This window comes from Barbus barbus (assembly GCF_936440315.1).
Source record: "Barbus barbus genome assembly, chromosome: 3".
NCBI lineage: Eukaryota > Metazoa > Chordata > Actinopteri > Cypriniformes > Cyprinidae > Barbus > Barbus barbus.
In genome coordinates this window covers 25,309,655-25,335,703 of record NC_136731.1, presented here as the reverse complement: position 1 = coordinate 25,335,703, position 26,049 = coordinate 25,309,655, and the positions used below count along the sequence as shown (strand labels likewise).

The window sequence follows — 26,049 nt, the reverse complement described above, 5'->3', positions numbered from 1 at the left end:
AATTAGCACCAAACTATTTATTAAACATGGAAATCAGTATTTTCTCACAAAAACACAATGCTAGGCTTGTTTTCTTCTCACTGTGGTGAGACTCTGACTCATCGAGACTGCTTGCAAACAAATGGCAGTCAGATCGCCAGCAAGGTCACGGCTGGAGATATTAAAGCCTCACAGCATCAGGACAACAAAGACAAAGTAAAACAAAGCGGAGAGCAAAATGCCAACAGAAAAACGAAAATAAGCAGAGTAGGTCTCATAGGAAGCAGTCGATATTTAAGTGAAAGAGCTTAAAATAAACAATTGGTATGCTTAGACTCTCACCTGTCTCACACACATGGACACACAAACCATATTATGGTCTTTTAAGATTGAACACCCTGAGGAGGTTGAAGAAATATAAACATTGTACATGAAACATGAACACATGGGTATGGATTAAAAAGGCCCCATTTTCTAACCTGGGTGATCTGGTTTTGGCGAGGTGTTCGCAGTTGATGTGTGAGATGAGTCATGATGCATTAGTATTTACACAATGAGATGTGGTAGCATCCGTTTCTGACTATCGAATGTGATTTGAGCACTGCTATTACTGAACTCTTGTGACAGGATCACCTTAGATGCATGTTAATACCAGGTGTAAATAGGGCTTGAGAGACCAAACTATTAGGCTGAGGTCAAAGCTCACTCACTCTTTGCTCCTGGGTAGCCACGAAGGTCTGAAAGCCTGGGGCGACTCCAAAGCCCAGCTCATGTACAAAAGGAGGCTCTGCATGACTGTGGATCTGCACCCTCACTCCTGCCTCAAACGATGTCTCTTCTAAAGCAGAGAAGGATAGAAAGAAAGAGAAATAAAAAGATTAGTCTTGCTTCAACAGAGTATAATGGAAGAGTTAAGCGGAAGTAGTCTTGAATTAAGTCATTTGCATCTTTAATGCTTTAATTATTTCCACCACATTATGTTTTTTAATTTCCACCACATTCACAAGTTTGGTGCACACAAATTTGCTTTTGTCCTTGTTGTTATGCTAATGAACACAAAATAATTGAGTTACCAAGTTCTAGAACTTCAAGTACTATTTTTGCACTTTTTCCAAGAACTTGAAAAACCTGACTTTCCATATTACAAGGAATACAGTAATATTTTAAGGTCATTAAATTGCTCAATTATATTTAACTATTTCAACAATGTGACAAAAAAAGAAAGAAAAAAAACACCTTTAAGACTAAAGAATATCATTACTCCAGTCTTCAGTGTCACGTGATCCTTCAGAAATCATTCTTATATACTGATTTGCTGTTTAAGAAACATTTCTTTCTTATTACCATTAATGATGAAAAAACGTTTTGCAGCTTAATATTTTTTGTGGAAACTTATATATGTTGTTTAGCATTCTCTGTTTAATAGAAAGACCAAAAGAACAGAATTTATTTAGAAATCTTTTGTAACATTATTATTGTTTTAACCTTCACTTTTGATCAATTTAATGTGTTCATGCTGAATAAAAAGTATTAATTTCTTTCAGACAAAAAAAAAATGATATATATATATTTTTGATCCCATACTTTTAAACTATACTGCTTTTAAGATCATTAGGAGTCTGTAATTTTTGTGCGAGGAAAAACAGTACAAGTTGTTGATAATTTGTGTGAATTATAGTCTTGTGGGACATTAGGAGCAGTAGTACTCTGGGCAGACTGGCTTGAGCTGCTTTCTGGATGCTGTTCCCATCTTTCCTACAACTTCTGTTTCCTCCTATGTATTTTATCAAAATAAAGCCAAAAATATAACTTATTATTCCTGATTAATCCTAATTTCTCTGTGAAAACATTCACATACGCTTATACAGAAATATATGCATACGAGGAGTTAATGAACACGACCGACTGTGAGTTATGATCTACTTTTGAATGTTTTCACCAATGTGTCGGTTATTCTGCTTATTTGTGAAAAAGTACCAGCTTTAGTACCATTTACCTCAGTTCAACACCATACCATGCTATCTCATAGACTCCAAAAAATAAAAAATAAATAAAAAAAAAATATCACATAAAGGAGAGTGCATCACGAAATCAGACCTGTTTTTCTTTCTCTCAAATGCAATGCCATGACTCACCGGACACACATTTAACATCTGTAATTTTGTTTGATTAGCTGTACCTCGCTAGCCAGTGATATTGGTTGCGAGAGATGTGTTCATTTTTCCCCCACCCGCCTCAACAGTTCTCAAAGGCCTGGGGAGGAGAGTGGCCTCATTCAGTCATCAGGACCCCCGCAGGCTCGCAGGCATCTTAACAGTCATCTATAACAGGAGAGCACAGCCACAAAGACCCCCCACCTTCCACTCACAATCCAGAGGCCAAAGCACTGATGGAAACACACCATGACAGCAGCTGCAAGCAGCCTCACACACACAGGGACCAGTCAATACTTTCAGCTGTGTGTGTTCACGTGTCCCATATCAAATGTACCAAAGTGTAGCTTGTCAAATATGATGGGTATTACTTTCCAGAAGGCAGTTAAAAGCTCAAAACCTTTCAGAGTCAAGTGGACTCAAGTTTTCAGACTAAAAACTTGTATATGTAAAAAGAGTATATGTAAAGTATGTTGCAAAGAAAGAAACAAAAAAAAAAAGAAAGAAAAAGATCATTAAACCAATTATTTACTGTCCAAAATCTGTATTTAAAGAAAAAAAGTAAAATATAACTGAAAATAAAACTAAACAGTCAACAATGACTAGCACTGTGGACCAGTTCACTTAAAAAATTTTAAAAATCAAATAAATAAAAAATTCATAGTTTTCCATTCGTGGAAGGAAGGCTATACTAAAATACTGTGACAGGGTTTCTGGCACTGCATCAGCTGCAGCGCTGCTAGTGCATGCACTGCGCCATGACATAAGAAATTATTTTTAGCTCAGTTGTGTTCTTGTGTCCTTAAATGTGATAAAAGAAATAGCTTTCCAGCACAGAAAGAAAGAGTGCTATTAAGTACTACAAAATTCAATGAATAGACTTCACTACTGAATTGTCCTCACTGGTTGAACTAAATGCAAGGTAAATCCAGTGTAGTCTATTTGCTTAATTAAGTCATTCCTTCATAATTTATGGCTTTATAACAATTAGAATAAATAGAATGGTTGATGTATTTTGAATGCATGAAGACTTCACTTTTGTATTTTTTGTAAAAAAAGAAGGGGGATGGGTGGATGGTTAGGTCATATTAGCAAAAAAAAGGGTCAATTTTCTATTGTCAGTTATATAGCAATGTATGAAGCACAGCTCACACAGGAGTCACTTCCAAATCAAACAGCCCTCACAAGTGGATTCCTATTAAACTGATGTGAAAATATAACAAACAAAGGTAAATGTGATCACACCTTAAGGGTCTGGAACAATAAACAAAATAATTTGGCTTGTAATATAACTTGTTTTGAAATAAAACACTCATTGTATTTGTGACGATTTCTTGTGAGATTTGTTAGAATACATATTATTATCCAGAGGGTTTTTAAGAGTGGGATATTTTAAATGTGCAGCAATATTAGACAGAAGTTTGCCACAGGAGATTATCAGGAATATTATATTTGTGTGCGTTTCCTCCAAAGCACTAAAACGGTCATTAAAAGACTCATTAAGAAACCAAAACCATTAAGTGGATCTGAATCACAACCATAATAAATAATTTATCTTCCTGAACAATAAATGACGTCAGATTCTTTGTCTTTGTGATGCTGGGGAAGAAAACTTTTCATTACAGACTGTACTTGGTTGTGAAGAAGGCTCCAGTTTTTCACCATTTCTCACTACAGTTGTTATCAGCACTATCAGAATCTCAGTAATGAGGTGTGTGTGTGTGTGTGTGTGTGTGTGTGTGTGTGGGATGTAAGAAAGAATGTGCTGTCATGTGTCTCTACAGGTTAATGATGAGATGTGAATGTTTGCTGTTGGGTTGGTGAATAATTTCGTATTTGTATGTTGAAAGTATTGTCATGCTAATTCATTGTTTGCTCCAGATAAAAATCTGTCACTCCAAATTAAAGCCTCAGAGTATAAAGAAACAGAATGAAGAGAGAAACACAAACAGGAATAAAGACAAGAGGCTCAGACACTTGCTGCTGTTGTAGATGTGGAAGTCTAAACAGTAAAATCAAAACATACCAGAAGCACACGTTTGCATTTAATGCAAGCAGCAAACATAAATCTGTACTTTGTATTATTTAAAGTTTCATGTTAATATTTATAGCATAAAAAGGGCAATTTAATTGCAGTGCTGTTTAGATGTGTATGTGTTCTAGTGGATCTCTGTTTACTCTTATGCCTGAGGTGAGTCCCATGTCCTCTTTCCTGAATATCTGTTAATCTCAGCAGTCCTTGGTTTCTATTGGACAATGCCATAACTCCTAAATACAAACAATATTTGCAATAATTTCATCAAAATAGCCACTTAATACCTAATTCATATGTATTATTTAACAGATTCTTTGTAACATTATAAATGCCCATTTAATTTGTCCTTGCTGAATGAAATTATTCATTTCTTTCTAATATATTTTACTCACCACAAACTCTTGAACGGCAGTTTAGCTTAGATCTGTGTGGATTTACAATAAACCTCTTTCACTGTCTTAGAAAAGGATGCCAAAGGCCAATATAAAAGTCTTGTTATATAACTTGACAGAGAAGTGCAAAATCCTGGGATTTGTAAATCAGAGGTCATCAATTATTGGAGCGTAGTTCAGGTGTCAGCTCGCTCTCTGTTCAAGTCAAATTACAAATTAAAATGCAACCAAATGTCTCCTGTTAGATATACATATCCTGATAGACAGTTGCAATTTTGTTATGGCTATAGAGAAATGTCAGCCAAAAAAATGTCTCAACCCACAATCTCCCACAGTCCAAAAAAAAACATCCTTGAATCCACTGCAAAATGGACTGACCTCCCAAAAACTGAAATCACTACTGCAATGTCACCCTATAATTAATGAATACCGTATAATTGCTCCTGCAATTACTAACCTGAATTTTTTTTTTTTTTTTTTATAGCCATCTTTGCTCCTATGTAGGAAAGAAGGTGAAATTTTAAAGGAATGGCTATAATTCAAGCCTTCTGAAGCTGATAACTTTTTTGTGTGCAAAAAAAAAGACAAAAATCAAACCGTCTGAAGCTATAACACAACCAAAATTTAAGTTGTTATTCACAGAACCATTCTTTTGAGTGTAATCTTTTCAGTGAATCTCTTGATCTTGTTCACTAAATTTGCATGAATAATTTATGGATCATTCTTTACCAATTCTCAAATTCAGCTCATAAGATACATTTACACAAGCAGTTTTTCATAGTCAAGCTGAAGTCTCCATTGGTCCGTCCAGGTATGCAAAACATAACAGAATATTTCAAATTTCAAATAATGAAATACATATCAGATAATGTGCTCAATGCTGAGCCCAACTCTAGTGTGATTAATGTGTATAAACACGAACAAAGTCAAAGTACAATCACATTATCTATATTTGTGTTAAGATGAATCAGTAAGATTCAATCAGTCTTCAGACTGATGCTCTTTGCGGACAGATGAGAAGGACTCTCTTCAACTCAAAACCATGCCAGTGCTTTTGAAGTTCATCTCTTTGCGTCTTTTCTCTTCCACCTGACATGTTAGATATTACAGATGAAAGACAGGTCATTATGAGGGGATGATGGAAAATGAGGTATAGAGAGAGTGCGTATGAAGGAAAGTCAAAGACACCTATTCAGAGAGTCTCTTCTTCATCCTCTCGTTGAGCAATCTATGAGACACCAAACAATTGTTGGTTAAAAATTACTATTGACTCCAATTTGGGGTCCTCAGCTCAATAATTAAGCAAGTTGGTTTAATTAAAGTTTAGAAATGGAAAGAATTCAATCAAATATTTGCCATGTGAAATTTAATATCTTTACAGATTGAGGCTGTTGATTTCAGACTTAGTGATCACCAGCCAAAACCAGACGGCATTTCCACAGCTACAAAGTGGAAAAACAACACATGCTGCTGAGCAGAATGCATAAATATCCGGCTTTGATCAGGAAGCGAGATGAGAGTGCAGGCTTAAAGGACAGAAAGAGAGTGAAGAGAGGTTAGTGGTCTCCTCACTAAACCAGACCACCTATATATTACATATTGTAGCACAGAGGCATTCACCTTTCAAAATACACATGCACACATCAGGGTTGAGCAAAGTTTGGAATTTCAAATGGGTTTCTTTTCAGTTCATGAGTTTGAATTTGAATTGATTTGAGCCTCACAGGGTGTTGAATTTGGAGTTTAAGAGGAATGTTCTGAATTTAAATTCAAAGAAATTTAAGAGTTACAGCAACAGAGGATTTTCAATACCCCAACACATTTTACATCAAAACATAACTGGGTCATTAATTACTAATTGACGAGTTCACACTTAAATCTATTTAGCACGAGTAAGGTAATGCGTATTTGGCAAGTATAGTAATGCGCAGTTGGCGTGCTGTCCTGGGGAAGGGCTCCGGGCTCAGGAATGGCCCGAACCCAGAGTACCTCCCATAGTGTGGTGGAGGGATGCTGATTAACCATCAAATGAATGGAGGTATGACAGCTGTATTTATATCCGTGCATTGATCAACTTGAGTGCGAACCTCCTGTGTTAATTAGGTTAAGTATCTGACGTGCTCCTCCCGAACTTTGTTAATAAAACATAATTTATACATATGCTTTCTCGACATGCTTTCTCAAATTTCTCTGAACTAAGCCCAATAGTGTAAAATTAACATAGCCAAATGTTTCTATGCAGCACAATTTTTTTTTTTACCACATTGTCTCCAGGTGACTTTATATTACATTTACAATATGTACAATTTTGGCAGTATGTAAACAGCATTCATGGGACATGAAGTGCTTTTCCACCATAGTCTATATTAAATATAATGAAATCTATAAATTAAATAAAACACTCCTATAGGTGCCATTTTAAAAGCCAAATTTACTAACAGCTTGCGCCTTGCGTCTTTTTGCATTAAAGTAGTACTGTCAAGATTTACTAAAGATGCACAGTAAAGAATTAGTGCTGAAAAGGCGTGGACAGTTATTTTTGCGCCTGACCTTATTGAATATGCATTTGTAGGAGTTTCCCTTTCAGGCGGAAAATTTATGGGAGAGTATTAAAATGAATCACGCAACGCTATTTACTAACTTTTGTGCTAGTCAAATTACTGGTATTTGTGCCATTATTTAACACCCATGTCTTAAAGCATGTCTTAATTTGCGCTGCTCCTGGTAGATTGCGCTGGTCATTATGGAAATGGTCTGGCTGTGTCTGTGCTCTTTAGTGTGTGCATTGTCAATAAAACCCACAGAATTTTCCCCTCCCATCGGCACTTTTATGGAATTGCGCTCTAACACTAATTTGCCTTGTTTAGTACATCTGGCCCTAAGCATTGATTATTATCATCATTTCATGGAAATAACCCATAAGTTGTGTACGACTTGTTTATGGGTAAATCATACAGAGATAAGCTGTATTAAAAATATTAAAGTATTAATTATAATAATAATCACTTTATTCTTATTAAAACCTGCAGATATATGATTTTTATTTAATTTAACTTTAAGTTTACTTTTTTAAATTCACATTTGAATTAATTACACATGTTCTACGAATTTAATTTACATTCTCAAAACAGTTTTAAATGGTAAACAACCCTCACAAACATGCACACACTCGCACACACACACACACACACACACACACACACATGCTTGCACACATGGCTAGAAATAAAAAAAAGAAAGAGGAAAGAAAAAAGCATGAACAAGAATTCACATAAAAGAAAGAAAGCAACATGAAGACAAAAATGAAAAGGTATTTTGATAAAGCTGAAACATTTTGAAGGCATTGTCCTCGCAGAATCAATAACATCATCTAGAGATGTGCAGGTAAACAAATATTTTAAACCATGGTCAGTCTGAATGCTAAATAATACAGATGCATGTAATTCACGCATGCACAGTCTCTCTCTTTCTCTACATTTATTTAGAAAAATTGTATCTTACAGTGATGCTCTATTATTATACTTTAGAATTCTAGATCTTACAAACAACAGACAAGATTACAAACGAAAGTTAGCCAACTTACATTGACTTTAATTGGTATCTATTAGAAGGAGAGATAGTGAAAGTAAGTTTATTTAGTATGAAGGAACTAATTTAAGAATATAACACAAAAACATGTGAAGTGAAATGAAGTAAGAGAAGTGAAATGAGAAAAGGGAATGCAAAATGCATAGAAACAAGAATGCAAAGTAGTGATCTTTCGACTGAATTTACAGTACTGCTGAGCTTCACCACAGCATCCAAAAAAGCAATAAACACATAAATATTCCCATTCAAACACACAGAATCTTGCTCTACATAATATATTGTTTATCTCCCCATTTCTTCTTTCAAAGTGAATAAGTTCTTCATCACTCTGCATTCATAGGAGTTGGAAACCAGCAGACAGAATGACGGATTGGCTGCACATTTATTCAGTGAGGCTCAGGGATCTCTCTCAATGTCTTAAATTTAAAAAATGATGATAGCAAGTTTATCATGGACTCTTTCTCTGCTCCAGACGTGTCATCTTCCTTGTGCATCATGCCAAGATTTTTCAGCACGACGTAGCACATTTATTATATTACATATGCATGCACACACTTCCTCTTCACCTCTTCCATTTCCAATTTCTCCATCTCTTTCCCCATGGCCCTCTAAAAATGTTCGAGTGTCAGAGCAGTGGATGCAGACAGATGACTTTCTGGTTTTGATCATTTAGACTCCAAAGAAAGTAAACAATACAACAGGTGATCTGCTGACTTTTTGTCTATCCAATCGGTGCTAGATTTTTTTTTCATTGTCACACCTCCCTTTGAAGCTTGAAAAACTCCCCCCACCACTATAACCTATATTAGTTGCGAAAGTTCACTAAAGAACTGCTGTGAAAAACATCAACTCCATTTTGTCTTTCAGCTTTATGTGCCTTTTCTGTTGAAGAATAAAAACAGCTTCATTTTTGTTTTAAAAAAGAAAGAAACTAACAATGAAACTTTTGTTGAATAATGAAAAGATAAACGTTTTTGTCAGTTAGCCTATAGTGTTCTATTATTTTCTGTGCAAAGATAATTTTTATCTAAATATCCTCAAATAAATGAATACCGAATAAATGAAAACATCTTTGCCAGAGCAATATCAAAGGATAAATTCATCCAAAAATTAAAATTAATTTACTCAACATGGAACACAACAGGAGATGGATGTGGGATGAGCTCCAAAAATTGCAAAAAAGAATCATAAAAGTGATTCCAAAAAAACAATATTCTGAAACCATACGATAGCTTTGTGTGAGCCATTATTCACTGAACATCTTCATACAATTCAAATGTGGTGCTTTAATGATACACGCGAGAATGTGTTTGCATACGAGCAGTGCAGCGAGAACACTGGACACCATATAAAGAGAAAAGAAGAGGAACAGAAGAAAATGTGCACAAACTTCATTGGTTCTTGCTTGCATCATCGTAGCATTAAATTTTAATGCAAGGAAGAGAATAAGACCTCAGTATTCACCTTTACAAAATCTCCCCAAAGGCACTTGCCCCACAGCACTGCACACTAATGGCTGATCTGACAACAGATGGACTTTGGGCCATAAAACAGGCCATATACTGGATCTACGGTACATAGGAATTTTAGAAGAATTGTCCATATCCATCACAGTTATGTGACAGTGAGGAAAAAGTAAATCTAAAGGATTTACGCATCAGCCCTGAAGCAGCAATAAAGCTGAGGTACAATTCGTGCCATTGCTTTAAAGGCCACTCTCCCAAAACAGCTGATGAAATGTATAGTCATCACGCTCTGATTCCTTTTGTTCATTGTTGGAAAAAGTATGTAGATATTTATTGGAATATATTTGAATTCAGCCTTAGCTAAACTTGTAACTTTTCAAATGCTAATGAAACTTTTGCTGGGAATTCTCAATGCCGCTCTCTTAATCCTAAATACTTTCATCTCCTTTGAAATATCGTACACACTACAAGGGAAGCTATGCTTTGCATAGCTGTCACAATAGTAATCAAAAAAGTCAAGTTTTTGTGTACCACTGTTCAGAGAAGTGTAGCTGCATCAGATCAGTTCAACAGGATGCAAGAACTTCTATTTGATAATGAATCCCACTGGATTTGTCTACACCATTACAACATCACAGCTGTTCTTCAAGGTGTGTGTCTCTCACAAATATTCACCACGTCCCTGGGGACAGCGTCACACTGGAAGCGCTGACAAAACCTTGCCCTAATCAGACACCTGCAAGACAATCAGAGCTTCTCCTGCAAATGAGGAGAGATGTTTAACAAGGAAAACCTCTGGGAAAGCTCAAGTGTACATATTGTGATTAGGGTTGACTGCATGTGTGTGTGTGTGTGTGTGTGTGTGTGTACCTGTTTCTCCCCAAACAGGCAAGTATTCATCTTGCTGGATGTCCAGCATGATCTCCAGGCCGTTGCCTGTGCCTCCTTTCATTGTAGTCCTCAAAGTCTTCCCCTCTTCGGCAGCGTTAAACATGTAACACTTCCCATAACGTGTAAATACCTGGAAAGAGGAAAAGGAAAAGTTTATTGGACTTCATTGTTTTTTTTTAATCCATTTATTCGTATCTTGCTGTTGATTCCCACAGACAATAATTTTGACTCACACTGCATGTGTATAAATGCCATGAAATACATTTAAATACATTTTTAATAACAGCTTAGCAGGCAAAATTAGCTGAAGAGGCTTGTATATTTTTTATTACTTGTATATTTTAACATTTCATGAAAAATCTAGTATCAAAATGTATATTTCTGTCAGGACCACTATCGTCAAAATGATAGATACTCAGCATAAAGTTTGGTTTGGCGGTATGGTTCTGTTCTGGGCAAAACTCCCTGTCCATCCATGCAGCCTGTCATGAATGAGCAGGGAGAGCAGCAACAATAATAATAATAATAACCCCCCAAGGGTTAGCAGAACAGAACAAAGCAGATATCATTGATGTACTCAATGATATTTAAGTGTAACATTATTCAAGAAGTCTGATTCAGCAAGTAAAATCAGAAAGCAAAGTCCTGACTGCGCGAAAGGAGGAGTTGGGGATGGAGGAGGGTAATTTGCTCCTGAGCAAGCGGGAAAAGCTGCCGATTCAAACTGAATAGAGCTTATATAGGAATGCCGCAATAGGTGTCGTATTCCTATAGGTAGATGTGATCGGCTGAGAATCAGCTGATGCAAGCTTGACTCACGTGACCTGCCAGAATTGACGCTAACGCTCGATTTATTGAGCTGTAAAGTCTGAATCGTCCTCCTGAGATGGCAATTCTCTCTAGGTCGATGAGCATCTGGCTATAAGATATTGATGTAATTCTGGCGGGCGGTGAATAGAGAATGCACATAAACAGTGGTTTACATACCACCTAAAATATTTATGTTCTGTCCCTCATGTGCTTTCCTGGTATTCCAGTGTGACCTTACTTTTTTATAAAAACGTGTTTTTTGTTTTTTATTATAACAAGAGTTTAAATATTACACACATCTATAATTAATATATTGGAGCTGGTTGTCACAAGGGTCTGTAATTATAACATTTTGAGTTTTTTTTGTAAACAAGGCTGTAAAGCGTTTTCTTTTGAAAAGGTTTGACAGTTACATAATGAAAGATTTATTTGCAATACTGCAAATTATAGGCTTCAATTTTCATAGGCCTTGTAGGCTGCTAGTAGTTTTGTACGTAGCATAATGCATTTCCCTTCAATTTATACACGCGAGTCAGAATTTCTGTGATAATTGGCTGTATGCTACAGACACAGTACAAAGAAATTTGTTCTAAATAACCCAAAATATTCCTTTGGATTTCTATGAGAAAATGAAAATTCTGTCATATATGCCATGCACTCATTCTCATGTTATGTTTTTTCATTCTGAAGAAGACAAAAAAAGGCTGTCATGCTTCAAAAGAATGCAAAAGCACCACAAAAAGTAAAATAGAAAATATATAAAAATGGTCCAGGCAGTTATATTCTTCTAAAGTTATGATAGCTTTGTGGGAGGAATTTCATGGGAGCACGGAACACGGAAGCCAGGAGACGGGGAGTTCACACAGGAGTCTTTAATGTCCAAAAGATCACACATAACAGACAGGAAGACAATTCAAGGACCGACACAAAAGCAGGGAACCACAGGGCTTATAAAGGGCAGACTAAACTAGATAATTAACACAAACACCTGGAACGAATTAACTGATAATTACAGAGAAACGGGGAAGGTCAAACAGAGACACGAGAGGAGGGGGAAACAAGACACAGGACTGACATTACGCCCCCCTCCGGAAGGCGTGTCCCCACGCCATACACCATCCAATGGGGAGGGGGGGTGGGCATTCGGGGCCCGTTCCGGGAGCCATGGCGGGACGGGAGACTCGGGAGGCCATGGTGAGACAGGAGACTCGGGAAGCCATGGCGGATCAGGGGACTCGGGAGGCCATGGTGGGTCAGGGGACTCGGGAGGCCATGGCGGATCCAGGGGACTCGGGAGGCCACGGCCCTATTTCTTCGGACCGCCAGAGGGGTTCTGTGGCCTTGGCCCTTGGCCCGGCTACACAGGCTGTGACCCTCTTACCCCCTCCCCCAAAATCTTTTTGGGGCAGTTCCCCCCTGGGAGCCACTGAGGAGCGGGCCTTATCGGGTGCTCTTGCAGGGCGGACTCTGTCGGGCGCTCTGGCAGCGCAGACTCTGTCGGGCGCTCTGGCGGCGCGGAGCTGGACGGAACCAGCGGAGACGCAGGAGGGTATGTGCGGGGAGCCGGCACTGGAGGGCGCTCTTGAAACGCAGACACTTGGGGACGCTCTTGAAGAGCAGACACTTGGGGGCGCTCTTGAAGCGCAGACACTTGGGGGCGCTCTTGAAGCGCAGACACTTGGGGGCACTCTGGAAGCGCAGACACTTGGGGGAGCTCTGGAAGCGCAGACACTTGGGGGAGCTCTGGAAGCGCAGACACTTGGGGGCGCTCTGGAAGCGCAGACACTTGGGGGCGCTCTGGAAGCGCAGACACTTGGGGGCGCTCTGGAAGCACAGACGCTTGGGGGAGCTCTGGAAGCGCAGACGCTTGGGGGCGTTCTGGAGGAGCTGAGCTGGACGGGACCAGCGGAGACGCAGGAGAGCTGGACTGCACCAGCGGAGACGTAGGAGAGCTGGACGGCCCCAGCGGAGAGACAGGAGAGCTGGACGGGACCAGCGGAGACGCAGGAGAGCTGGACGGGACCAGCGGAGACGCAGGAGAGCTGGACGGGACCAGCGGAGACGCAGGAGTGCACCTGCGAGGAGCAGGCACAGGAGGGCGCTCTTGAAGCGCAAATTCGTGGAGGGCGCTCTTGAAGCGTGGGTTCACGGGGGCGCTCTGGAAGCGTGGGTTCACGGGGCGCTCTGGAAGCGTGGGTTCACGGGGGCGCTCTGGAAGCGCGGGTTCGCCGGGGCGCTCTGGGCTGAGGACAGAGGCGGTGCTGGGAAGAATTGGGTGGCCGGGACATTTGGTAGGGCATGTGGAGGATCTGGGCGAGAGGTGAGTCCATCCAGCTCACCTTGTTGGAAAGCTCAAGGAACTCCTCCACATAACTCACCAAATGTCGACCATCCTGCCGCAGGCACCAAAGCCTGTCTTCAGCCGTAGTCATGTTAAGGTCGGTCCTTATGTCACGGCTCTCACGGGAGCACAGAACACGGAAGCCAGGAGACGGGGAGTTCACACAGGAGTCTTTAATGTCCAAAAGATCACACATAACAGACAGGAAGACAATTCAAGGACCGACACAAAAGCAGGGAACCACAGGGCTTATAAAGGGCAGACTAAACTAGATAATTAACACAAACACCTGGAACAAATTAACTAATAATTACAGGGAAACGGGGAAGGTCAAACAGAGACACGAGAGGAGGGGGAAACAAGACACAGGACTGACACTGATCTCCTATCCTTTACTCAAATCCAGATGAGTCTGACTCATCACAAGTAACAAATCATGCAGACTGTTTTTGATTTACTGGAAAGATCAAATTCAAAGGGAAAATTTCACAAATTGGGCATCAATACTTCTCTCATGGCTTCTCGTGAATTGTTAAAAGGATAACTAGGATGAAGTTGGATGTGAATTAGAATTTTTTTTTTTTAAAAAGGCAAAATTTTGATCTATTTAAAGTCTGTTACTCTCACAAAGCATTCACGTGGCTTCAGAAGACTTGGAAAACACAAGTCATGTGGACTACTTCCATACTGCTTTTTAGTCCTTTTGGAAGCTTGAAAGCTTTAGTCCACATACATTACAATTGCACAGAAAAGAGCAGCCAGTAGATTATCCTTTTGTGTTCTGCAGAAGAAAGAAACTACGGGTTTGGAAGGACATGGTGTGTTTTGGACATGCTGTTCATTGACTTCAGCTCGGCATTCAACACAATAATCCCACAACAGCTCATAAATAAACTAAACCTGCTGGGCCTTAACAATTCCCTTTGTAACTGGATCCTGGACTTTCTAACTGGAAGACCTCAGTCAGTCCGTGTCGGCCACAACACCTCGAGCACTACCACACTGAGCACAGGTGCCCCACAAGGCTGTGTGCTCAGCCCGCTGCTCTTCCCACTGCTGACCCACGACTGCACTGCCAAGTTCAGCTCCAACCACATCATCAAGTTTGCTGATGACACAACAGTGGTAGGTCTCATCAGCAACAATGATGAAATGTACTACAGAGAGGAAGTGGCACAGCTGGCTGAATGGTGTGGCACAAACAATCTGTCCCTCAATGTGGAGAAGACAAAGGAGGTTGTGATGGACTTCAGAAGAAACTCCGTTGACCACCCCCCACTGACCATCGACAGCTCGACTGTGGAGAGAGTCAGCAGCACTAAATTCCTGGGGGTGCACATCACAGAGGATCTCACCTGGACCACCAACACCATGTCACTCTCCAAAAAGGCACAACAGCACCTACACTTTCTCCGTCGGCTGAAAAGAGCAAATCTCCCTCCACCCATCCTCACCACATTCTACAGAGGAACCATTGAGAGTGTGCTGACCAGCTGCATCACTGTCTGGTATGGGAACTGCAATGCTGCTGACCGCAAGACCCTCCAGCGGACAGTGAACACAGCTGCTAAGATCATCGGTGCCCCTCTCCCCTCCATCCTGGACATTTTCCTTACACGATGCTCCAGCAAAACCAACAGCATCGTGAAGGACTCCTCCCATCCCTCCCACAGTCTCTTCCAGCTCCTACCATCAGGAAGACGGTATCGGAGCATCAGAGCCTGCTCCGCCAGACTGCTCAACAGCTTTTTCCCCCAGGCTGTGAGAGCCCTGAACTCAAATCACCCTGCCCCCCTCTGAAACCCCATGCAAACCCCTACCTCCTGTAACATGGACCACACCAAAGGAAAAAACTGTATGGAATCTTTATTTTTATTTATTTTTTTATTTTTATTTTTTGTGCGCAATTCGCAGTGTGCTACACACAGGTGAGTGGGCCTGTACAAACCACACTCTCCTCTATGTGCACTATGGACACTTTACACTATGGACACTTTACACTATGTGCACTATGGACACTTTACACACACTGCTGCGTGAACACAATCCCACAAAAGACTCAGCAATATATGTATGTTTACATGCTCATGCACTACAAATCACCCTGCACTGTTCCCCAACCAGCTGCTGACTCAAATGTCTCTCTTTGCACATGTACAGTATTTGTGAAGCATTCGTATAGTTTGTATTTTTTATCTTCTATTTTTTTAGTTTGTATAGGGTAAATATTTATGTGACGCATTCGTATAGTTTTTATTTTTTATCCTTTATTCTTTAGTTTGTATAGGGTAAATACTTTTATAGTATACTTATAGTTAAATCTGTCAGTAGGTTAGTTGTGTATAGGTTTATAGTGTTTTTTATTCATTGTTGTATGTCTGTATTTATGTAGCACCGTGGTCCTGTGAGGCACGACATTTCGTTCCACTGTATGTCCCCACATGTAGCGGAATGACAATAAAGACTTGAACTTGAACTTTTTTTTTTTAGACGAACCACACCTTTATCATCATTCAGCTATAATTGCTCTTCATCAGACTGACAGTCGTATATGTTATGGGGTTTCTGACTTGCGTTTCTCGCCTTGTTTGTTTGAGGAACATGATTAGAATGGTGCAGCCTCTTTATCTTCAGACATGCCCTTCTGGCTCACCCTAAAAATGCTTATATTAGAGAAAATACATTTTTTGCAGTAGGTCTGTGAGAGCTAGATAACATCTGATTCCAGGATGTAAAGTGAATCTCTCCGTCACCCTTCAGAGCCCTCCCTCATCAAAGCCCTCAAGGAAAGAGCCATAGAACGACCCCAATGTTCCCTGTTCAAATGACATGCAGGAGAAAGGATGGAGAGCTGGGTGCGTTTATATTCATTTACCAATGAAGGTGTTTTACACAGCGGGCTGAGCAGAGACAAATACAACCATTTGAGGGTAATGGAGCAAAAAGGGATCACCACCTTTTACAAAACCCAAATCCTTTATCCCTTTCTTTCTGCTTTTAGAACTAATTTGCGACTAAATTTGATAGTGAGATGATATGTAATTACGAGAGCGAGATAAAGCAATTCTCAGCTTGTTCTGAAGATAACAGACAGTACAAGAAACAATGTAAATTGAAAAATCTGGATCCCTCATTATTCATAATGATAATTATGATTATGTTTCAACCCCCTCAGTGTCTAAGAATCGAGATCCTTTAAAGAGATAGTTCAACCAAAAATGACAATTTAAAATCATTTACTTATCCATATATGTCATACCAAACCTGTATGACTTTTTTTTCTTCAGTGAAACACCAAATATAATTTGTAAAATGGTAATTTTTGTGGTCCATACAGATAAAGTCAGTAGGGTTCAATGTTGTTTTGGACCCCATTGACTTTCGTTGTACAGGCAAAAAAAGTTGAAGCATTCTTCCACAAAAAGTCAATACAGGTTTGAAACAACATGAGGGTGAGTAAATGATGACAGATATTTTTTTTTTAGGTGAACTAAACCTTAAGAATAGAGAGGTGTACTACATTTCTTTATCAAGGGCTGCAACTGTGCACTGACTGAAAAACAAGTGTTGAAAGCTTTTGGTCTTCGCTCGAAGATAAGCAAGAAGCTATGTTTGGAAAGCTGCTTTGAAACTGTATCTTTCCAAGGACTAAGATCTAAGATCTCTGAAAGCTGCTTCTATCTTGTGTAGGAGCTTGATGGATGGATGGATGAATGATTGAGAAGGTTTCTCCTTACAGCATGTCTGTACACACAAACAGAGAGACGTTCAAGATAAATCACCATAGACTGCAACTGCCAGACCACAGCCCACAAAATCGACATGAATATTCAGTCTCATCCTTCATGCCTGAGCTAAATGCTAGCAGAGATCACCCTTTAAAGATAAAGATAGGACAGAGGGAAAGCAATGCTAAAGACAGAGTGAGCCATACAGTACTCATTTCCTGCAATGACTGACAGCTTTAGTTCTTTTTCTTGTTCTCTCTTTCAAATTCAATTTAATTTAAACTGACAAAGCAAACAGAAGTGAGGATTATTAAATAGGAACCAGCAACTTAAAGCTGTCTTTCCTCATAAAATCAAAGACGTCTCTTTGGAAACAGACCATCCGTTTAGGATTTAAGCCATAAAGCTTTGACAATGAGCTAATGATGTAACAATTTAATCTAAAAACTCAAGCCACTTTAATAAAAGATGCAATTTAAAGGTGGCTGCTAATCGCTGTCTTAGTAAATTAGGTTTTAGGAGGAGTTAACCAAAGACTTATCATCATAAAATGACATCTGCAAACATTTCTCACAGAATACTGAGATTCAAAGCACACAAATACATATAACCCTTTAAAAACAGTCAATAAGCCATTATGACTGCTGTTGTTTGGAATGAAGACCTTGTTGGTGCATTGTCATTACCACTTAGTGCCTTGCATGTTAATGTTCAAAGTCACTGTAAACATGCCAATAGTCATTTCATTTGCTTTTATTGACCAAGGATGTTTCTCTGAACTAACAGCAAACAGCAAAACATTTGTGAAGGCTTGATTTGAGCACACACGCCAAATACATTCTTAATAGTCTCTAAAACCATTAAACTAATTTAGACAAGTAATGAAACATAAAAAGTGGCTCTTTTTTCCATTTTCACGTCACAGAGAAGAAAATCTTTCATTAGTGCTGAAGTTTGGTGCTTTCATGTCAAGACCAAGACAACCTCAAGGTTAGCAGGTTACTGTTAAAATACAGGATGCTACAAAACACATCAATTCACTTTCAATTAACTTGCATCTCATAACAAACTTCAGAAGCGTGTTTCGTTGTGGATGTTGGTGTATAAGTGCCTTTGTGAGCTGAATCATGCTCATTAGCTGATTTGTGCGCTTCTACGAATAAAAAAAATCTCATTAAACATTCAAAGAAAGGAAGCAGTTCAAGTGTTCTAGAACAAAATGGCGTGACCTGGTTTGAGTGATGCCCATTGCTTTTAATGACACAGACAGAGACGCTATTAGCGAAGGTGCATGTGTGATATAGCTGTAGGCAAAAGAAGCTTGACTGTGGTAGGGGGCTCCTTTGACAGGTGAATGTGCAGCGGGTCGACCGTAAGAATATGCCGACTAGGAATACATTATGATAATCATATTTAGGGAAAGCAGTAGGAGATAAAGCACAACTTGATGTTCACAAAAGGTCACACTCATTTACATCTAGTTGTTTAGCTGCTCTCTCTAGCACGTTCAAGGTTTCAATTAAGAATATATATGTATGAATAAATCAGGTTAATCTGAATATTTATGTGGTCTGTGATTAGATGCTATTTGGAGTGGTCCGAAACGTCTTCTCGACTGCTAACTACTATGTTAAAGGAGCATGTTATGAACACTCCCCATAGAGCTGATCACCTTGTATTCGCACACGCTATATTTTTATTTACTGACTGATTATGCAGTACGTAGATCGGCTCTCTGACTGGCAGGCTATTTATCACTGAAACTGTGAAAATTAAAACTACCCCAAGGGTTTTAAACCCGCAGAGAAAAATGTGGTCTTTTCTGCAAATGTTCGCACTAAGTAAAGTCATCCTCAAAACTGGAGAAGTTTCAACTGGTGTGCCAGGAGCATAATGTTTTGCTATTTCCCATCTAAAGACCTGGAAGTGCTCTATGATGTCTCTGAGTCTTATCAGTCACCGGCCTGGTGGGTTTTTTTTCTCCCTTGTCACCAGCCACATGGATTATCTTCTTCAGACATGGATGCCATCGTTTTCTCATTTCATTTGCTGTATCCAGGCTCTCCCTCCATTCCTTTATCCCTCTCTGCAGTGTGTGTTTATCTTTAAAGTGGCTTTTGCACCATGAAGTGTCTGTTATGTTTCCATAGGATGGAATCTCAGTTTGATGAATTTATTGCTGTGGATACTCTAGGAGAAGAGAGAGTTGGAAACAAAATATCAATTTAAAAAAGTGATTCTTAATAAAATTTTCACTGAAATAAACTGGAAGAGAGAGAGAGAGAGAGAGAGAGAGAGTGTGTGTGTGTCTGTATATATATATACTGTGGCGGGAGGAGCAAACGACAGACACAGCGGGTGTGGCGTCAGGCCTCGGAGAGGTTTTTATTAAACAATAATCAAAATAAAGTGTCCAAAGGGGGTAAAAAGTGTCCAAAATAAAACAGGGAATCTGGTGTCCTCGTCGTGCTACGGGCTTGTGAAGGAGGGCATTGTTCGGGAAGGAAGGGTCCAGGAAAGGGGCGGAGTCTGGTGGCCGCACGCGCTCCCCTCTCGGGACCGGGACCGGGACACGTGGATCAGCGGCTTCCTCTGAGCGGCATCATTCATCCTTTGCCCGCGGCGCTTCCGGGGGATAGAACGGCCCGCATCCTGGCCCGTCAGCCGTCAAACGGGTGCAGAATTCCATCCATACTCTACGGGTCCGGCAGCTCACGTCTCCGGTGGTGCAGGAATCCCTCAACGCTCCCTTCCTGGACCCACGAGGACACCAGTGTGCATGCACGGGGAAGAGACCGGTCTCTCGAGGAGAGGCGCGCTCGGCATTTAAACAGCGGCGGTGATGAGGCTCTATTCACATCAGGTGCGCCTCATCACACGCCGCCAACCCTAGCTATTCAGCGCACCTCCTCTCTCACACATCCACTCCCGTCGGGAGCCTGGTGAAGGGCGGCGAATACGGGATGGGGTGGTGATGATGATAAAGGGGGAGGCAGCCTACTCGTCACAATACACACAAACATACACACACATATACATATTTTTATTATAATATTCCTTAAATATTTAATATAGTGCTGTTTTGCATGCTACTGTTAAATCGTGTAATGAAAAACAATTAAAAACGTAATAACCTAATAACCTCAATTATAGAAAACTTATTAAACAATCTAAACATGTAATTGCTATAATGATGGCAGATTTTAAGTCATGGTAACTGGATATTTTAAGTTTGGTCAAGACATTTACTAATTCTGCAAATCAATTCAACTTAACTCAAATCAAGCAAACTTTTGCCTTCATTTTTTTTTCTACCATATATTTTTTACAGTGAGAGGAAGAGAGAATAAAAATCCTTGCTGTTGAGTAGATCTAGCCATTGAGTGGAAGAGAAGTGAGTCCAGACGCATTATATCCTCACTCTGGACAGCAAATGCCAATGCCTTGCGGCTAATGGCATAATGCCAGGACTTTTTTGACAGTCTGCCATCCAAACCTGCTCGGCCTCATGATTCCACACATTCAGTCACGCCATCATAAAATCAATGACACGCTGACATTTTTATGGTGTCATTGTTCACACACAAATTCAACTCAGGAACAGAAAAAAAATGGTCAAGAAACTGAAAGTTTCCAAGTAGGCCTCCATTAAACCCGCAAAATCTGAGTCACTTAACTATTACACCTTGGGAATGGGAACCTACAAAGAGATAGTTCACCCAAAAATGCAGTCATTTTGTTACAAACCTCTATGCTTTTTTCCTCTTCTTTGGAACATAAAAGAAGACATTTTGAGGAATTTCTAAATGTTTTTTGTCTATAAATTGGAAGTCAAAACAGTTTAGTTACCAACATTCAAAATATCTTATTTTATGCTCCACAGAAGAAAGAATTTGACTCAGGTCTTGAGCAACATGATGAGTAAATGTTTACAAAATGTTCATTTTTGGATGAACTATCCCTTTAAAATGCTGCCATAACACCTCCACAGCCATTGTGTCTAAAGCTTTCAGCTGTTTCATATCTCAAAACATAAGTGAGAATAACATAACTTCCAGCCACCAGTAAAAATTACAGAGTGAACAGATTTCAAAATACCACCACTTTCTCCCACATAATAGAATAAAAAAAGACTAAGAAGGAAACCGGTTTCATGATTACCATAGTAATTGCACCGGACCAACATTTCCAATAATATGACATAAGCAAGCATATGACATAAACAACACTTATCTCCTTAGACAAATTCCCATTCTGCCCCAACAGCTCACCGGACGATAGAGCAATGATGGGAAAATTAAAAAATCAGGTGAGTTAAGAACCAGTTAAAGGATTAGTTCACTTTAAAAAAACCTTTTGCTGATAATTTATTCACCCCCATGTCAAGTTTTATAAGCACAAATGCTCGCCGTGCTCTGTTCTGTGATGCGCGTTCGTGACGTCACGTAATACGCAATTACGTGGAAAAGGTCACGCTTGATGTAGGCGGAAGTACTGAGTTAAGTTTTTTTAAAAGTGAACTAATCCTTTAAGTGCTTTTATCAAAGCCAAAGAGGACTGGAACATTCAGACTGCCTTTATTGTGATGTGGTCCTGCTTTGTTCCACTAAATTGATTTCCATTCTGCAGTGGATTGTCACAGGATGGAACGGAGAGGTTTCAGGGCGGGGTGTTTCCCGGTAGTTATGTTTATAAAAATCTGTAGAGTTGCAGGGTGAGCACTTTGCTTCACGGAGCATTAAAAGTGATGGGTGTGAGTGAGTGAATAATTCATAATACACAGCACTGACGAAATGCGTACACAACGAACACACACACACACACACACACACACTCTCACACGCAGACTGGTTTAGTTAAACATCATCATCTTTACATCCAATTAAACAAAGAACATTACTGGACATGCAACATTACACAAATGTAATCTTTTATCACCTCTGTCATAAATGTTACAGTAGTTATATGTGCTTGACTAGAGCTAATTACGGATCTGACGAGGGAATGTACAGAGTTTTCTAGACAATAAAGCTTCAAAGTAGGAGAAAAAAAGAAACTGATTCATCAACAGAGAAATCATCTTTCTAACAACCGTTATTCTTGTCTATTTCTGTGCATTCAGTGTTACTGTAATTTCATACAGTGTCTGCATGGACTCATTCATATATAATTTACTTACCCTCTCTGCCACTCATTCAATGCCCTCTTTCATTTATTTGCTTATTTATCTATTTTAAGCAACTCAAATTAGCATCTTTCCTATTCAACTATAGGTCATTCTCAGCTGTGACAACTCCAAACAGCCTAATTGAAATGAGTTAATTAAATTATTATAAGAGTGTGCTCACAAATGCAGCATAAGACGTCACTCTGTGGAGTCATTATGAGTCATGAGACTTTTGCTCTGTACAAAATTATTCTGCGCTGCCTACGAAGGCAGTATTTTAAGGCTTAATAAGCACACTCCAGACACGAAGACTGGTTCAAAAGGTTGACAGCATAATTATGCAGCCTCCTAAAATACCTTGTTTTTGCCCAATTCTAGGTCAACATGGCATGTATCCTTCACAGAGAAGGCAATCCCATGCAGAACGAGTGAAAAAAAAAAAAAAAAAAAAGAGGCCAGACAAAGTGACTACTGTTCAAAAGTTTTGGGTTAGTAAGCATTATTGGTAACTCTTTAGTTTAGGGACCAATTTTCACTATTAACTAGTTGCTTATTAGCATATTATTAGCCTATTATTAACATATTGGCTGTTTATTAGTACTTAAAGCACATTTTCTTCATGAACATATTCTACATTCCTAATCTTACCCAATACCTAAACTTAACAACTACCTTACTAACCATTAATAAGCAGCAAATTGGGAGCTTAATGAGGCAAAAGTCATAGTTGATTGTTAATATTGAGAATTGGACCCCAAACTAAAGTGTGACTGAAATATTCAATGTTTTTCAAAGAAGTCCCTTATACTCACCAAGACTGGATTTATTTGATCACAGTGAAAACAGTACTGTTTTGGAATATTATTACCATTTAAAATATATTTTTTTAATATATTGATTTGAATGGGATTTATTCAGAAATCATTCTAATATGATGATTTGCTGCTCAAACTTTTCTTAGTATTATCAATCTTTAAAACTTCTTTAAAAGTTCTGCTTTATGTTTTTGTGGGAACTGTGATAATGTTACAGAAGAGGCCCGGAGACAGACAGATGGTAATGGGTAAGTTTATTTGACCAGCAGAGAAGCAGTAGTGGTGAGTATGGAACTTGGGATCTGTGGTGCAATCGCTGGAGCTTGACTTGGGATCTTTCTCTTGCAGATGACACAGGGACTGGAGGACAGAGCAGAGGAGACGCACACCGCTGTCGAGGAGCAGACTGGAGGGATTTCCTGGAGCAGACAGACAAGGGATCCTAGGAGCAGACACACAAGAGGTAAGAGGGTTATCAGGTAAGTTAGTCAGAACGGTAGTAGAACTAGGCTTGGGGTAGTGCTAGCAGTCCTCTTCGGATTAACGAGCCCGGACGTCTGGTGTTTGGCGGTGTGTGTCTTTATAGGGGTGACGTGATGAGGACATGATGAGGTGCAGGTGTTCGTGATCAAAACTCAGGTGAGGGTGTGCGCAGTGATTGACTGGGGGCAGAGCCTGGCAGGTCTGTGATATTACCCCCCTCTCCACGGCCCGCTCCCGAGGGCCGAGGACCTCTTCCTCTAGGTGCGGGTCGTTCTGGATGGTTAGAATGGAAATCAGTGAGAAGGGTCGGGTCAAGGATGTCATCCCGAGGCACCGAAGACCTCTCCTCCGGACCATACCCCTCCCAGTCCACGAGGTATTCAAGTCCGCCGCCTCGGCGTCGGGAGTCCAAAATCTCCTTCACCTGGTAGATGGTTCCATCTTCTAGGATCAACGGGAGAGGGGGATCCTCCGTGGGGCCAGGCTCTGTGGGAGGAGAAACAGAAGGGTGGTAAGGTTTGAGCAGGGAAACATGGAAAGTCGGGTGTATCCGGTATTGTGAGGGGAGTTGGAGCTGATAAGTGACGGGGTTGATCTGTCTTACTATGGGGAAGGTACCAACAAATCTGGGACTCAGTTTCTTGCAGGGTAGACGCATCCGGATGTCCTTGGTTGACAGCCAGACCTTCTGACCGGGTTGGTATTCGGGAGCTTCGGATCTACGAAGGTCGGCTGTCATCTTGCGTCTACGTACTGCTCGCTGCAGATGGAAGTGAGCGGCGTCCCAGACCCTCTCGCTCTCCCGGAACCAGTGATCCACAGATGGTAAGTCCGACGGTTCACCCGACCAGGGGAACGTGGGTGGCTGGTATCCGAGTATGCACTGAAAGGGAGCCATGCCGGTGGCCGGTTGGCGTAGGGAGTTCTGGGCATACTCGGCCCAGCCAATGAACTGGTTCCAGGAGTCCTGGTGATCATGGCAGAAGGTTCGGAGAAAACGGGTTACCTCCTGAATCTTCCTTTCCATCTGCCCGTTCGTCTGCGGATGGTAACCCGAGGATAGACTAATGGCCACACCTAGGAGTCTGAAGAAGGCTCTCCAAACCCTCAAAATGAACTGAGGACCTCTGTCAGAGACGATGTCTTCGGGGATGCCGAAGTACCGGAAGACGTGGTTGAACATTAATTCTGCCGCCTCCATGGCCGTGGGCAGACCCTTGAGGGGAAGGAGGCGGCAAGCCTTGGAGAAGCGGTCTACGATCACGAAGATGCAAGTATTTCCATTCAAGGAGGGCAGATCTGTGACAAAATCCACTCCTAGGTGTGATCAGGGGCGGTTAGGAACGGGCAGAGGTAGGAGCTTGCCTGCTGGTAGACGTCTGGGATTCTTGGACATGGCGCAGTCCGCACAGACTGCGCAGACGAACCTCCTCTGCCATGTTAGGCCACCAGAAGCGATCCTTCAGCAGCGAGAGGGTGTTGTTGGTCCCAGGGTGGCCAGTGCCCAGAGAGGAATGGACGGAGTGAATGAGTTGTGACCGTTGAGACCTGGGGATGTATTGCAGTCCTGAGGGGCAGCCCGGCTTGGAGTATCAGTGGAGACATTGGAGGAGGAGGTTGGATCTGGTTGCCATTCGATGGGATTAACGAACAGTCGGTCAGGGATTACTGGTTCTGGTTCCTCTGAGTTTTCCTCTTGAGAATCAAAGAGACGGGATAGGGCATCAGTCCCTGCCACAGGCTCCTAGAGCCGCCATGTTGGAATTGCGACTCTAATTTCCTCCCGTAGCGCTGCTTCGCCTCCTTCACCGCTCTGCGCACGCTGTAAGATACAGCCTTGTAGTCATCCATGTTCCCGGTGATGAGCCCTGTGTTGTAGGCAGCGGAGCGGGATCTCAGGGCGTCGCGGATGGTTTTATCCACCCACGGCTTCTGGTTGGGAAACATCCTGATGATGGTTTTCTGCACCGTATCATCCATTAGTTTCTCTATAAATCCCACAACCGCTTCCGTAAACAAGCTGACGTCATCAGAGCTGCGCTGGAACATGTCCTAGTCTGCGTCATCTAGCACGTCCTGCAGAGCGGCCACTGATTGGTCCGTCCAGTGTGGGACCTCCCTCTGCACCGGGGCTTCCTGTTTCAGCCTCTTTTTGTAAACAGGCATGAGGAAGATGGTGGCATGGTCCGATTTCCCAAACG

The 26,049-nt window shown here is 40.8% G+C and overlaps 1 protein-coding gene across 2 annotated transcripts in view; it reads right to left on the bottom strand.

Moving 5' to 3' along the window:
* LOC306849234 (acid-sensing ion channel 2-like) overlaps positions 1-26,049 on the bottom strand; it is a gene marked incomplete at both ends in the record, with an annotated part of 409,828 nt that overhangs the window by 43,191 nt on the left and 340,588 nt on the right. For both annotated transcript variants that reach the window (XM_079384127.1, XM_079384126.1), the window contains 2 exons: positions 690-817; positions 10,484-10,634. In XM_079384127.1, coding sequence (XP_079240253.1) covers positions 690-817; positions 10,484-10,634 — 279 coding nt within the window. The remainder of the gene's footprint in view (positions 1-689; positions 818-10,483; positions 10,635-26,049) is intronic.